Source organism: Zalophus californianus, chromosome 4, assembly GCF_009762305.2.
Source record: "Zalophus californianus isolate mZalCal1 chromosome 4, mZalCal1.pri.v2, whole genome shotgun sequence".
Lineage (NCBI taxonomy): Eukaryota > Metazoa > Chordata > Mammalia > Carnivora > Otariidae > Zalophus > Zalophus californianus.
This window is the reverse complement of record NC_045598.1, coordinates 98,889,546-98,905,339: the sequence shown is the minus strand read 5'-3', so window position 1 is coordinate 98,905,339 and position 15,794 is coordinate 98,889,546. Positions and strand designations below refer to the sequence as shown.

The window sequence follows — 15,794 nt, the reverse complement described above, 5'->3', positions numbered from 1 at the left end:
TAGGCTTTCTGAGAGAAGACAGCCCAAGCACTTCTCTGAATCTCTTCTGTGACAGCGTGGCTTTCCTGAAGGCAAGAAAGGAATGAAAAGTCGCCACAGTCACTGTGGCTTTCGGGTGTTGCAAAGGTAATCTAGACTCCAGGTCATTTGCTCCGTGGGCCATCCATCTGCCAGAGCCCAGGTCACCATGACTGATGGGGAGAAAGGCTTATGGGAAATGTACTCGCCCCAGAGGGAGACTGCCCTGTCCTCCCCCATCCCCCTTCTCAGTTCCATCTCCTGTGTCCTAGCCCCCATCCTAAACCACAGTGCCTGGCCCTGCTCCCCTCTCTCGGGCCCTGCCCCCTGCAGTTCCCCTTCCCGCCTCACCCCCTGAAATCCTCTAAGGAAAGAGAAAGGAGAGCTCGCTCTGGGCTGGGCCTTCAGGAAAGGTGTCAGAGACAAGGCAGAGCTGAGCCAGGCTTTGAATGGGGCCTGCCTTGCATAGCCAGAGAAGTGGGAGAAGAATGTGATAGGCAGAGGGCAACAGAGGGCAATGCACAGATCAGTGTGCTAAGAATTCACAGCTCCAGAAGGGAAGAAGGGTCACATAGATAATATGGGGCCTTTCATGATGGTCTCAGATTCTAAGCAAAATTTGAACTTTGATCTACAAGCAATGAGAAGCCACTTAAATTGAAGGATACTGAGAAGGGCTAAAAATAAGAATTAACGTTAATAATTTAAGAACAATAACTAATATCTATACAAAGCGTAGTTTGTTTCTGTGACCCTAACAGCGATCCTGTGGAGATGGTAGTGCTTAATGTGGACCTAGGTATAGGATGTATTGCAGCGTCGCTCAATTATACAAGCCCCCTGCTCCCATCAAGTCTTCGTTAGGAAAAGAACGCCAGGTTCTCTGTGGAGTTGATAAGGCGAGAGGTACAGCGGCACCTTTTCTTTGTTCCATCCATTCTAGAAATGACCAGGCTATCACCGAGCAGTGCTCCTGCCCTCCCCTGGACCGGGCTGGAGCACTGGGAAGGAGGCCATGCATGCAAGAAGAGCAGCCAAAAAAACCACGACCCGTCATGACAAGGATGTGCTTATTAGCGGCCCAACTTCACTGCAGGTGCCGTGAGCGCCCCTGGAAATCTCTCCCAGGCTTTGGTTTGGAAGACTTACAATTAGGCTGTTTCAGTTGAGCCCACCAGACTGCTCAAGGGCTACCGGCTTTTTCTAACATTATAGACACTTTGTGGGAGGTTCATAAACTGTCTGCAGTGTGTTTGTTATTAAACACAATGGGATCGGTTATATGGCTGGAGACATCTTCTGGAAACGTTTTTCTTTTCTCTGCAGTGAGAATAGGGAGGAATGGGAAACACAGGTATGATTAGGGAAAGACTAGCAATCAACCTTATATTGACTTTTGTCTCACTCTGCTTGCGCCACTGGAAAACAGTGTGCACAAGGCTGATGAAATGCTAATGTGTGCTTCATGGGCAATCAGGGGGCAGTTATAAATAGAGCGGGCCGAAGAATAAAATAGAATGGTTTGCTGCAAACTCAAATATTGTTTAGGGAAGGGTGTCTGTCTGTTCACGTTCTGTATTTTTCCACCTGTTACTACTCCGTTTTTTGGCTTTCCTTCCAGAATCTCAAACCAAAGATACCACCTAGAGAGGTGAACTTCTTCCATCTATGGAAGATTGGGCATGGTGTCTGTCCAGAGGTTACAACTGCACAAAACATGAGCCTAGAACTGACTTGAACCCCGGGGTTTAGAAAACTTTGGATTTATATAATAACATACAGTGTGATAATTAAGGCCATGGGTGATGGAGTATTAGACCCAAGTCTAATCCTGCTATAATTCAGTCATCTAGGGGTGAGCTCTTGGATGAGTTCCTTAACACTAAAAAGAAAGATAATAGTACCCATCTCGTAGGGTCGTTGTGGGGATTAAGTGAGATAAATGAGGCCATGCACTCGGGAAGTATGAGCTATCATTGTTAATGTTATTAATAAAGGCTTCAGGAGGCACAAACAGAGTGCACAACTGAGGCAAGGGTAGGGCCAGAGCAAATCCTGAGAAACATTGAATTATGGAATCCTTTCACTTTTTGAAAGCTCTTCCAACCCCTATCTGGTGCCCCCAAACTTCCTTCCCCACTTCTGTCCCTAAGTAGTTACTCAGCCTCTGCTTGTGGGCACATGTCCTGTGACAGGAAACTCTGCAGTCTCAGGCCAGGATCAGGGAGCTCTGCGGGAAAGTTTCTCTGTATACCGAATCTCAATCTCACCCCCTAGAACTTTGACCTATTGCCTTTGTTTCTTCCAGAGTGATCGAGAATAGGCCCATATGGCACCTTTCAATTTCTGACATGGTCGTCACTACATCTCGACTCCTCTAAATTAAATGACCCCGGTTCCTTCAACTCCTCTTCAAAAGCAATGTCTTCTAATCACAACAGCAATATGCTGGTCCCACTTCCCTTAGATCAGTGGTTCTCAACTGGAGTGACATGTCTAGAGACATTTTAGGTTGTCACAAGAAGGGCAGGATGACTGTCGGCATCAAAAAGATAGAGGTCAGGGATGCTGCTAAAGATCCTACAATGCACAGCAGCGAAGAATTATCTGGCCCAGATGGTCAATAGGGCTGAGCCGGAGAAACCCTGTCCTAAACAAACACGTGCATCAGTGTTCTTCTTAAAGTGCAGGCCAAAAACGCACACAGACAAGTGTCCGCCATTTTACTGTCATGACTCTTGGATAAACTTAGCCTAAGACTCTGGTAGTTGGTGGCTAGTGGCTAGTTGAAGCCCCCTTTCCTGTGTTGCTGCTAGCCCAGAGATGGCCCTCGTGGGGACCCCATGCCCACTCAGAAGTCACTCATCACGAATGGCACTCTCTGCTGCTGAGCCCAGAGGCAGCCTTGTGATCTTCTCCAACGCAATATCTGAGGCCATTACTATAGATCATTCAGAAGAAGCTGGCATGAGAGATACAATCCATTTGCTGGTCGTGTCTCCCTGGTTTTGTGGCATTGAGGCCCAGGTAGGTTGTAATCCTGGGGCCTGTGCTCTGGAGGACCCCCATAATACCATGTCATGATTCTTGGTGGCATCTTGAAGGAAGACAGGGTGCCTCAACCTGATACTCAAAAGAACCCAGGGATCTCCCATACAGTTGTCTAAAATGTCTTTCCCAAACAGAAAGCCATGCTGTCCACCACCGTGAGAGCAGTGTGAACAGGGCGGGGCTGCCCAGAAGGGCGCCCCCCACCCCACACCCACTGCTGAAGCTCCATGTAGCAGTCTCTTCTTTGCCAATTGCTTCCTGGCCTTCCATTTACCACTCACAAATGCTCATGCTCGCAGTTCCCTAGATCAATACTGGCCTTGATTTTACGAATATAAAGAGATAAAGCAGGGGACTGTAGAGATGGGGGAAAAGTGTTTGGGGAGACAATAATCCAAGCCTCTCAGAAACTTAAAACCTGTACTGATCGATGTCTAGAAAATAGATAATTTTACCTTAAAGCCCAATGCTCTGTTCCGCATAGTATTTAAAAATAATTCCTTTTCACCTTTGGTGGGGGGAAAAAAGAGAGAAACGTTTTGGATAGGCTGAAATAAATGTCTTCAATTTCAGTGTTCTTTATAAACTCAGTCGCTTGGTTAGTTTATGAACAAAGTAATATGTTCAATTTATTCAAATATTTACTTGATTTACTCAAATATTCTGGCTGGTATATTTAATTTAAAAGTATAATTTATTCAGATTAATCGTATGTGTGTTAACATAATCTACTTTTCAGAGTCTTAATCATTTATCATTTATTCAAGTGGAGGTAAGCTGATGATCTTAAGGAATGTGGCATCTCTCGGTTCTGTCAGTATTTGAGAAGGAGGCAGAAATTAAAGAACATAGAAACCATTAATGTCTGGATAAAACAAAGAGCACTTTATGTCTTCCAGAATGAGTGCTCTACACACTGCGTAGCAGATCCAGAAAGCCCTTGTTTTTGGAAACGGAGCTAGAGCAGATATGCAGGAGTGGGGATGAGGGGAGCCCTCTGAACTTGTGGCCTCTTGCCACATGGGGATTTTGTGGCTTGGTGTGGCTTTCAGGTTTGTTTGGCGCTTTTATTTTTTATGTTTTTAATTTTAAATAAATACCTGCCCTTGGAGCTCGCTCCCCAAAGAAGCACATCCTAGGCTCCCCTCCCCAGGTACCCACCTTTCCAGAAAATTCACTGGCTCACAGCACCCTCAATCAGTGTCTGCTCAATCATTTCTGTGCACTTTTAATAGCCCCTGAAGCAGCTTCTGGCCCTACTGAGCTGCCCACTTCGGCTGTCAGAGTTATCTCCCCACATACCAAGTAGTATTTCTGTTAGTAGATCAATTACGAAGTCACCTAGGTTGTGAGTGGTCTGCCCCTAACCCTGTTTTTCCCCATAAGCCTTGCTCCTGTGTTGTGTGATTTGGTACAGTGTGCGCTTTTCTGGAACACACATACCATGTCTTCCCAGAAACGCCTAATTTCTTTCAAGGCAGTGGCAGCAGAAGCAAAAAGCCATGTGAGAGAACTACCATCCTCGGGTAGTCCATACTACATGTTTGGCAGAATACAAGTCTGTCCCCTGCAAGGCTCTGAGTCCTGCAGCCCTTGAAAGCCCCTTCTCCCAGCCCAGAGCCCTGAGCATGATGCTTGGGTCCTGATCCTGTCCATGCAGCAGAAATGCCACTTTTCTTTGGGTTTCTGCCTTAGAGAGCATGTAGCCGCATGAATTGGCCGAATATATTTCTCAGTGAAGCCTTTCTCTTTACTTTATTTGAAATTTGTTCGTGGAAATACACTTTGATTCTCCCTGTTTCTCTGAGACTTAAAATACACCCTACTCCCTAGAATTCCTGTGAGAATTTGTTCCTCTCTTTACTGAAGCCCTGACCACACGTGTCTTGTGTTATTACAGTGTGTGTGTGTCTGTGTATGTTGTATGTGCATGTGTGTGTGTGTTTTACCTCAGTTACACTATAAGCTCCTTGAGGGGGTGGTGCCTGGGTGGCTCAGTCGGTTAAGCATCTGCCTTCGGCTCAGGTCATGGTCCCGGGGTCCTGGGGTCGAGTCCCACGTCAGGTTCTTGGCTCGGTGGGGAGTCGGCTTCTCCCTCTCCCTCTGCCCCTCCCCCCTGCTCATTCCCTCTCTCTCTTTCTCTCTCTCCAATAAATAAAGTCTTTAAAAAAGAAAGTCTCCTCGAGGGCAGGCACTTCATCTCTACAATGTCCTCCCAGCAATATCTTCCACACAGTAAATACTTAATAAGTGTTTCCTAAATGAACAAATCCTCCAAAAGCATTAGTTTTCATCTGGGCCCCTTTGTAAGGAGTGTCTAATAAACGTGCAATGTGAATTCCAATGCAGTGGTTAAAAGACAGCTTTGCATTAAAAATTTCCTGCAGCATCGTTATCGGAAATTATGCTGGAAAAGTAAAAACCAAAAAGCGATGTAAGAACACCTTATGTGACTATTTCATTCAACTTTTTAAAAAATTAATAAGCAGCAGGCAGGAACTAGGTAATTTGTCTGCTCTGAGAGTTCCTGCTTCTCTCTCCGAGGCTCTGGAGGGTGAGCTATTTCCCAAGGGATCAGCAGCTCCGAAGCAAACCTCGAGGTGACTGCCGCTTAGCGAAATCGCTGATAGCCAGGAGGGTTCTGCTTCCACAACTGGAGGAACATGTGGGTCTGTGGGTGACGGAGCTGGGCTCGGCCACTCTGATGGGTACACACAAGCCCCACTGTCCCCTTCTTGTCGGTGAGCGGCCAGGTATCCGTTCCGTGTCTTTGCTTTTCCTGAGAGAGGGCCTAGGAAGGCATAAGGGAGGGCCTGTGGCCGGGGGAGGGGGCGTCTGCAATGCTTCGAGGGGAAATGTGCGGAGTGGCAAAGACTGGGGAGAAGGCAAGGTACCCCCTTTGAAAGGTCATGGGGGCCACATCAAAGAGTGAATCTCCCATGGGGGAGATGACAGGGTGCTCAAAGTTTGAAGCAGAGGACTATGATGACTCCATTACAGTCTGGTAATCATTCTTACAAAGAGCTCAGTAGCTGAGCCGCGGGGCTCACCCCCACACCGGCTCCCATGGGCACCACCAAGGAAACATACATTCTAACCAGGAAGCAGTTTGGTTACATCACCGCAGCAGAAAAATAAGAACCGAATAGCTAGGATTTACTGAAGCTTCCCGGGTGCCATGCACTATTCGAAGTGATTTTACAAATCACCTAACTCGTGGTAATGCTGCGGTAACTCATTTAATCTGAACAAGAAGGAACGGGAACCTGAAGTCACACATCTAGAGGCGCTGGCGCCGGGGCTCAAACCCACGCGGGCTCGGTCCAGGAGCCACGCTCGGGACCTCAGCATGTCTACTGTCCCCCTCATCACCCCAGCTCCCGCTTGCCACTGGGTTGTCTCCCCTCGGCCGCTCCTGTATGGAAATCCCAGACTGCAAACAGGGGAAACTGTGAGGAGGGCACTAGAAAGATGCTGGGGAGACACAGTGGTGACCGGGGACAGTGAAGACAGAAATGAAGAGGTGTGAGAGAAATGAAGGAGCTGCTCAGCAGGACTCGATAAAGGAGAAAATGCTCGTTAGACACCAGCCCGGAGCCTGGTGCATGGTATTTTTGATGTATCAAAATACTATAATGTTCCTATTATTACCAGTTGGGCTAGTCCCCAGGATTAAGTCATAGCTTTTCTTTTTTTCTTTAAGATTTTATTTATTTATCTGTCAGAGAGAGAGAGAGAGCGCGCAAGCAGGAGGCGTGGGAGGCAGAAGGAGAAACAGGCTCCCTGGGCCCTGGGATCATGACCTGAGCCGAAGGCAGACGCTTAACGACTGAGCCACCCAGGCGCCCCAAGTCATAGCTTTTAATAACAAAGGTACAACAAAGAGCTGCAGGTAAACTTTTTTATGGTAAAAAGCAATATGTGAATGGCCCTTTATGGATTATGCCACCCACCGCTATCTACTCTGATCTGAAAACAACCCTTTTATATTCCTTTGCTGGGCCAGGCGCTGTAACAAAGACCCACTGACTGGGTGGCCTAACCAGAAGAAATGTGCTCTCGCACAGCTCCAGGGACGAGCACTCCCCTCGTCGGCAGGGTCACTTCCTTCGGAGGGTGAGGGGGAGTCTGCTCCAGGCCTCCCTGCCAGCTCCTGGTGGTTTGTGCTCCATCTTTGATGTTCCTGGGCGTATAATCTCTGCTTTCATCTTCATGTAGTGTTTTCCCTGGGTGTGTGTGCATGTCTGTGGCTAAATTTCCCCTTTTTATAAGGCCACCAGTCCTATTGGACTAGGGGTTCACCCTACTCCGGTATGACCTCATCGAACGAATTACATCTACAAAGATCCTATTTCCAAATCAAGGGACATTCTGAAGGACTCAGGGTTTGGACTTCAAAATGTAAATTTGGGGGGGGGGCGGACACAACCCCTAACACCCTTAGAGCAGGTAAAGCAGAAATTACTCTTATTCCCATTTTAAAGATAAAGAAACCGAGTCTCAGAGACATGAAGTAATGGAAGGTAAGTGAGACCCCGGGTCCCAAAGTCAAGTCCGCTCTCTGGCTCAGCAGTCCGTGCCTCTTGCTGAGATTGTGTAGCTGTTCTGCCACACTTGGAGCAGTGAGAACCAAGGCTGTCCCGAGGCGTAGAGAGAGGGGGAAGTGGTCAAATGTGGTCTCCTCTTAGAATCAATGGCAGATACCCAATTATTAGAAGCATCATTTGGCTTATTCACTTGCTGCCCCTACAGCTGCACCTCACGAGGGCCTGACCTCCAGGGAAACTGTTGACTCAAATGGTTTCTTGTACGTCTGTTGTTTCTCTCCGGTGGGCCCATCCCTGAGCCAAGGGGAGCTGGGTACAATGAGCCTATTCAGGGCAGAAAGGCAAACGTCCCGCTTCCTTGTTCTCTCTGTGGCACCATTCTTTGCCTCCCTGTGCCTCTCTTTTGTCCTGCTCTTGAGTAACATCAGTGTGGGCGTGGGGACTGTGTGAATTGCCAGCAGGGAGAGAGTGTGGCCCAGGACACCTGCCTGATGACTTGTGCACAAGGGCGGGCAGCAATGGGCTAGCTTCCCAGGAGCCGCTCTGCCAACACACCAGCGCCGACCTGGGCCTTCTGTTCCACCTGAGTCACTCTCAGCAGCTAAAGCTGGCGCCCCTCAAGGAGGCTGTGGGGAGTAGACGAGTGCAGATTCCAGAGACAGATTCCATTCCCAGCTCGGCCACTGACCAACAATGTGCACTGAGGGAAGATGCTTAATCTCCCTGTGTCATTTCCTCATCTGTAAAATGCGGATGATAAATGTGTTTACCTCGTAAGATTATTGAATAGATAAATGATATAATCCATAAATGGTGCCTAGAACATGTCTGCCAAGTAATTCTAGCACTCAGCAAATGTAAACAGTACTTCCTTATTTTTTCCCCCAAATGTCATTTGTTAATCTGTTCACTGAAGAAGGGCAGGGATACATCTCAAGAAGCTAACCACGGTTGTGTCTGGATGATGGAATTGCAGGTTATTTTATTGTCCTTTTTTAAACTTATTTGTGGTTTCTAAACTTTCTGTAAGAAATACGTATTATTTTTTTTAAGATTTTATTTATTTGACACAGAGAGAGAGCACAGCAGAGGGGAGCGGCAGAGGGAAAGGGAGAAGCAGGCTCCCCACGGAGCAGGGAGCCCGATGTGGGGCTCAATCCCAGGACCCCGGGATCATGACCTGAGCCGAAGGCAGACGCTTAACGACTGAGCCGCCCAGGCGCCCCCCTGTATTACTTTCTTAATAAGAGAAAACAAACTCCCACTGAGGATCTACAGGGTTTGGGGAACTAGGGACGAGTGGGTACAGGCATGACCATTGTCCTTAGTGTAGTGTGAAGTCTATGGAAGGAGACAAGACAGGTAGATCCATGATGGGCATTGACGCTCTGTGTGGGCTGAGTAGGGGACCCGTCCCCCTCAAGTCGCACCTAGCACTCCAGAGATGTCATCAGTTTTGCCCCAGCCGTCTTTGTACGGGGTCTTTCCCGATCTGGAAATAGGACAGTGAGATGATACACGACGTCAGATAAAGGGGTCACTCCTTTCATCTCTCCCAGCACCCGGGGAGATGGGGATTGTTGAGATCCCTGCCTAAGGCACCTCTTTCTAGCAGAGGGTTTACGGTGCGGACAGAGGTCAAGATGCTTTCAGTAGCACCTCCGACAAACGACACACGCGAACCCCGGTCGCTAGGCAGCATGTCAAGTGAAATGAAGAGTAATTTCCTGTTTCTCTATCTCTCCATAGCATTATTAGCATCATCATTATTTTGGCTGGAGCCATTGCCCTTATCATCGGTTTTGGTATTTCAGGTATGTGATTTCTCGCGTTACCGTGACCCACTCACCCCTCGCCGTTCCGGCCTGACCACTCCATGGGGCCAAATGGAAAGAGTGCAGAAAAATATCAGAGTAGAACACTGGTTCTTCTGCTTATTGGCTCTGCTCTCTTCGCCTTAGTCTTTCCACCCCCCTGGGCCTCGGTTTCCTCAGGTATAGGGCCGGGAGATAATGTCCATGTCACCAGGTAGTTGAGAGAACCAAACGGGCGTCCAAGGGAAAGGGCTGTGGCTGAGCCACTCTACCAGGGCTTGGCCTGGGGGACTCCTGCTCAGTGAAGCTTCTGCTGAAGTGTTCAAGCATATGCGGTCTTTGCACACTGGGGTCTTAGGGAAAGAGAATACTGGTTGTGACCAGTGGAGGGAACAGGTGCCACTATACGTGGAGGGTGAGTCTCCGAGCACAGCTGATGTCAGTTGCAGGAAGAGTCTTGTCTTTCCTCTTCTGTGTGGACCACGTCTTGGAAGCATCTGTTGTGGAGGCACCTTAAGTAAGACATTGAGTGAGGTAGGCCAGCAGCTGTCTTCTCTGAGGCAAACATGTCTGCTCCATTTCCCTTAAACCGCCTGACTCCAGCCAACATTTCTATTTTAACTTAGCCCGTGGCCAAAGCTGTCCCTTTGCGACTTTAGTTTTTATAGTTCCAGCTGCCTTTTCTCTCTGTCCCTCTCCCCTGGCGTGGGTGTGCTGCCACCAAATCGTGGTCACAAGGCCTAAATGAAGAAAACCCATGGTAGATGCGTTTGCCTCGAAAAGGCATTAGCCCCCTTCCTCACTTTCTTTATCAAAAATAGGTATTTCGGGGCACCTGGTTGGCTCGTGAGTCTTGATCTCGGGGTGGTAAGTTTGAGCCCCACGCTGGGTGTAGAGATTACTTTAAAAAATGAAATCTTTAAAAAAAAGTTATTTTGTCTTTCATCCATTTTTCAATTGGATTATCTGTCTTTCTCTTTTTGATTTGTAGGAATTCTTTATATGTTTTGGATGCAGTTTGGTTATATGCATTGTAAAGTCTCTTCTACTCTATGGCTTTTTCACTCTCTTAGTGATGTCTTTCAATGAGCAGAAGCTCTTAATTTCAATCTAGTCCATTCTATCCATCTTTTCCGTTATACTAGAGCTTTTTATAACCTATTTGGTTAAGAAGTGTTTGTCTATCCCAAGGTTATGAAGATGTTTTTCTAGGTTATCTTACAGAAGGCTTATTGTTTTACCTTTCACATTTATATCTATTAAGCATCCAGAAGTAATTTTGGGTATGGTGCAAGATAGTGGTCAAGATTCACATGTTCCACGTGGCTCTCCAGTTGACCTAGCGCCATTTTTAAAACCACTGCCCTTCCCCCACTGCTCATCAGGTGTCATTTTTATCAGAAATCAAGTATCTAAATGTGTATGGATCTGTTTCTGAATGTACTTGCCTGTTTCATGCTAATATCCCTTTATAATTCATTTTCTTTCTTATGTTATCTCTTTACCTATTCCTAATCTTGGGCACTGTGTGTGTGTGTGTGTGTGTGTGTGTGTGTGTGTGTGTGTGTGTCTCCTCTTAAAGCAGGTTTATGAGGTCAACAGTAGTTTTGAAAGAACCAGGTCTACGTTTGATTTTTACTTTCTCTGATTGTTTTCCTATTAATTTTGGCTTTTATCTTTTTTAATGTCCCTCTCTCTGCTTTGTTTGCTGTCTTAATTCTTTTTCCTAAGATCTTAAAACTAAGCACTTTGGAAAAGAGTATGTCAAAGAAGGCAAAAAATAGCTTTTAGTAGATACCGTCATTCAGTTTTCCAAAACGATTTACCAATTTACTCTTCACCAGAGGTGTATGAGAGATCCGGTGCTCCGTGTCCTCACCAACACTCGATATTGTGGAATCTTGTTGTGGCTTTAATTTCTATTTCCCGGTGACTGAGGAGAGGGAGTACATGTCCATACGAGAAACATAATGTAGAGTGACAGAGCCAGACACAAAACAGTACATTCTGTATAATTCCTTGTATATATAGTTCAAAAACAGGCAAATGAATCTCTGCTATTAGAAAGGCAGGGGAAGGGGCGGGTAGCCATTAGGAGCATGAGGGGACTTCTGGGGGATAATAAAGTCCTAGTTCTTGGTGTGGGTGGTAATTACGTGGGATGAAATCGTGGTAATTCTTCAAACTGCACAGTTACGATGTGTACATTTTTATGTATGTATGTTATACTTTAATAACTCCTATTTATACACACATATGACATATATATTATAAAACGTGTACGTATATTTTTGGAAATACAGTATTAATAAAGCAAATATTTTGGGCTAACTTTTAAAGATACCAGTGCATACATTTCGGTGCCTTCCTCACTAATGCTTAATTAATTCTTCCTTAGTTATAATTTACCCTATTCTGGATCTTATATACTACCTTGAATTAAAAACCTAGTGCCTGTCCTTCACTCTAAATCTTAGTGACTAACCTTTTTGGGCATAGGGCTAAATGGCTTGGCATCAGAGCCCCTCTGGAATTATGTCTTGCTTGTCAGGGGCTTTGACTAGCCTTGCAAGAATGTTCATATTGTCCCAGCTTCCCTGGGAAAGTCAACACTTTGCCACTCACACTTTTTCCTGTTGAGTAACTACGGTGACCTCAGGTACTTAGCTCAGTTCCCTGAAAAGGGTACTCCCTAAGTGTTTTTTGAATGGACAAGTGAAGGGATGCGTGGAGAGGCAAATACATAGATAAAAGCTAGTCTATTCAGTTCAGCAATCTCCACTAATAATATCAAAACCCTACCACCAATGAAGAGGTTTTCTGCCTCCTTCCTATTTCATGGGGTAAGAGCTGGTTGTTTTGGATAAAATGGGCTGTTTATTAATTTAACACTCATTAGTTGGTTTTTTCTCAATTGCTTTTATTAAAAAGACCATAACCCTTACCTGAGGGCATCATATTATCACACTTCAGATAAATTCAATAAAACGTTAGCTGGCTTAATACATAAGGCAGTGAAATTAAGGGAATGCCATTATGTAAGTGATGGTGATGGGGTATCTTTTGAATCCTTCGTATGTACTTCACTGTACTAAATAACTCGGCATACATTATCTGATTTACTACTCACAACAAATAGGAGATAAGCATTATTACTACATCCTGATAAGTACTCACCCAAGGTTGCACACGTCTAGCAGGTGGGACAGTAGTTCCAAGCCCTGGTAATTTGCTTCCCAGAACCCACCTCCTCCCTGCTACCCTGTGCTGATAGTAACATTCATACCGAGTTGTGGCAGAGAAGGATGTTTTCTGATTTGCACTATTTTCTTTTTTTTTTTAAAGATTTTTATTTATTTATTTAATTGACAGAGAGAGAGAGAGAGAGATAGTGTGAGAGGGAACACAAGCAGTGGGAGTGGGAGAGGGAGAAGCAGGCTTCTGGCTGAGCAGGGAACCTGATGCGGGGCTCAATCCCAGGACCCTGGGATCATGACCTGAGCCGAAGGCAGTTGCTTAACCAACTGAGCCACCCAGGCACCCCGCACTATTTTCTGATAGGTATTATTCCTGAGACCACAGCTTTTAAAGGCATAGAGCTATTCCTAAATACAGAAAGCAATTCAATTTCTTTGAAAGTCCCTTCAGGCCATATATGCCACCTCCTCATAACCATCCAACTCCTTATGAGTACAAAATATGGATGCCATAAAACATAAAATGCATTTGAGGTGGACTGTTTGAGAGGATCCCATTAACCCCTGCTTATAGGACAGCATTTGTGGATGACCCTTCGAGAAGGGGGGAGATATGTGGAAAGACCCGTGACCCTATTTAGCCCAGTCCTTGTGCTATCACTCACTCAGCGCATGACCTCAAACGGCTCTGTGTAAGGGAAGAGTTTAGGAATCTGACAGAGACATTCTAATCTCAGGTCTGACACTACCTGTATGTCCTTTGGGACATAACTAACTTTCCAGAAATAGTTTCCTTGCTGGTAAAATAGTCAGAGCCGTTGTGGGAATTAAATGAGAAAAGTGTTTGTGAAGTACCTGGCACATGAGCATAGAAAATGGCTGCCATTGTTATTTATATTGGCAGCATCCGTGCCATTAATAATAATTTGTGATTATTAATGCATTTGTATAGCACTTCCTAAAACTTGTGCAATTTTCCACTGGCCACACCACGGCCCACTTCCTTTGAAGTTAGAGAGGCCGGGGCAGGAGGCCTCAGGACACTGCCTCATAATAGATGCTGCATCTTTGGACCCTGGATAAGCCAACCAGGCATGTGCTTATGGCACCAAAACAGAAGACTGAACAGATTGTTTGAAGAGTGTTTGAGAGAGAGAGAGAGAGAGTTTTTTTTTAAATTGTAATCATCTGAGAAACAGCTGTTGGCCTTTCTTACTTTTGTTTTGTGGTTTTCAGTTGTTTTCATTTTTACGTAAGGTGGGGATACCAATCTCTATGTATCTCAACCTGCCCATGGATATCAGCAGAATGTGGTGGAGAGAGCACAGGCTTAGTTCCAGACAAGACCGTGCTCAACACTGGCTTCGCGACCTGCTAGATACGGGGCTGTAGGCCGCGCTTTGCTCCCATGGAGCCTCTTTATCCTCATTTATGAAATGGGTATCATGGTAATTCTTACCTCTCATGGTTCTTACCAGGCTTAGAACGAGTCACTCTAACTGAAGCACTTAGTAAAGTGTTCCTCTCTGCCTGCTGCTCTGATCTGCAGTCTTTCCAAATGATTCTAGTTCATAATGGTCATCGATACCATTAAGACCACTAATACGTGGCAAGTCAGGTACTGTGGTAAGCTCTTTACCTGTGTAGTATCATTTAGGCCTTTCAGGGACCAACTGAGGGAGCCTCTAACTATCACTAACATCTTCATTTTATAGATGAAAAAAAAAATGATGAAATAAAGCAGTTAGAAAACGTGCCCAAAGTCACATACCCAGGCAGTGATACAACTGAAACTCGAACCCAGACCGCCTGGCACCTGTTCTCAAACACCAGCTGCTTCCCACATTGTTCCTTCCTCGAGCCCGGCCCAGCATCCTTCCTAATTTCTTCTCGCGGAAGCAACTATTACCCCCAAACCTGCTCTCTTCTCGGGCATGAATGGCACTCATATTGGAGCCAGCTTAAGCCTATGTGTTACCACCGTTAAGCCTTGTGCTATGGTGTCTATCTAGATGCCTGGCCTCCAGCAGGTGCTGAGTGGCCACTGCTGAACGCCTCCAGTATGTTCTCTAGGCCGCTGGAACATACAGAACTTGTCTTACGGAACTTCTGACTTAGAGAAGAAAGTTCATTTTCCACGTTAAATTCAGCGCCACTGGGACATTCCAGATTCATAATCTCTGTGAAGAATTCTTGCTTTGGTTACCTGTAACCTCACTTTTCCAAGAGATTTCTGCTCCTACTACACAGGGCAATTGAATGGCGCTCAGCCCCTGTGAAAACAGAAACACTCTGGATTTTGGCTTGCTCCTCTTTTCCCATGCAAACCAGAGCTGTCATAGTAATTAGCCCTCAAGGGCTAGAGAATATATTTTCAGTAAGTAGCTGGGTCTTCCGACTTTAAAGTTCAAATCTGTGCCTGTTTCAATTAACAGAATTCTCTGTCAAGAGATAACTGCCTTGAACCCACCTCCTAGAGCCTTTTTTTTTTTTTTTTTTTAAGATTTTGTTTCTTTATTTGACAGAAAGAGACACAGTGAGAGAGGGAACACAAGCAGGGGGAGTGGGAGAGGGAGAAGCAGGCTTCTGGCTGAGCAGGGAGAGGCTCCACGCGGGGCTCGATCCCAGGACCCTGGGACCATGACCTGAGCCAAAGGCAGAAGCTTAACGACTGAGCCACCCAGGCGCCCCTCCTAGAGCCCTTTTGCCCTTTGGCTCACCAAATCACCCAAGAGCCACTGGTGGTTAAGAGGCCTGGAGAATCCTACCAGGCCAGATCGTGTTTCCTAGAACATAGCTCTTTGAGCCAATATTTGTTTGCAAGTTTGAATACAGATATCTTTTTTTTTTTTTGAGAAGCAATTTTATATGCTGTTGCTTGCTAATTACATTTCATTTAATCACTTTTGATCATCATTTATGCACCTAACAAGCATTTATTGATTGCTTTCTGGGTGCAAAGCAATGGTGAGGTCCTCCTGGTTTTCTTTTATTCCTCCTTTTGATTTGATAATGGAGGGGAGGATTTAATAGACATTATACTCCTTCCATCTGCCACATCTTTAATGCAACCTTAAATGGGCTAGAGTCTGCTGCAGGTCCCTGGGGCACTCCACACTTGCCTACTTTCAATCACTAAATTCTCTAAAAGATATGTCAGCAAGTTC

General features: G+C 45.8%; 1 protein-coding gene across 3 annotated transcripts in view; it reads left to right on the top strand.

Annotated features, from left to right (window-relative positions):
• The window catches only part of VTCN1 (V-set domain containing T cell activation inhibitor 1), a 55,026-nt gene that overhangs the window by 22,017 nt on the left and 17,215 nt on the right, over positions 1 to 15,794 (top strand). For 2 of the 3 annotated variants that reach the window (XM_027617003.2, XM_027617002.2), the window contains exon 2: positions 9,366 to 9,430. The exons of the other annotated variant lie outside the window; for it this stretch is intronic. In XM_027617003.2, the coding sequence (XP_027472804.1) occupies positions 9,366 to 9,430 (65 nt within the window). The remainder of the gene's footprint in view (positions 1 to 9,365; positions 9,431 to 15,794) is intronic. 3 annotated transcript variants of the gene reach the window in all.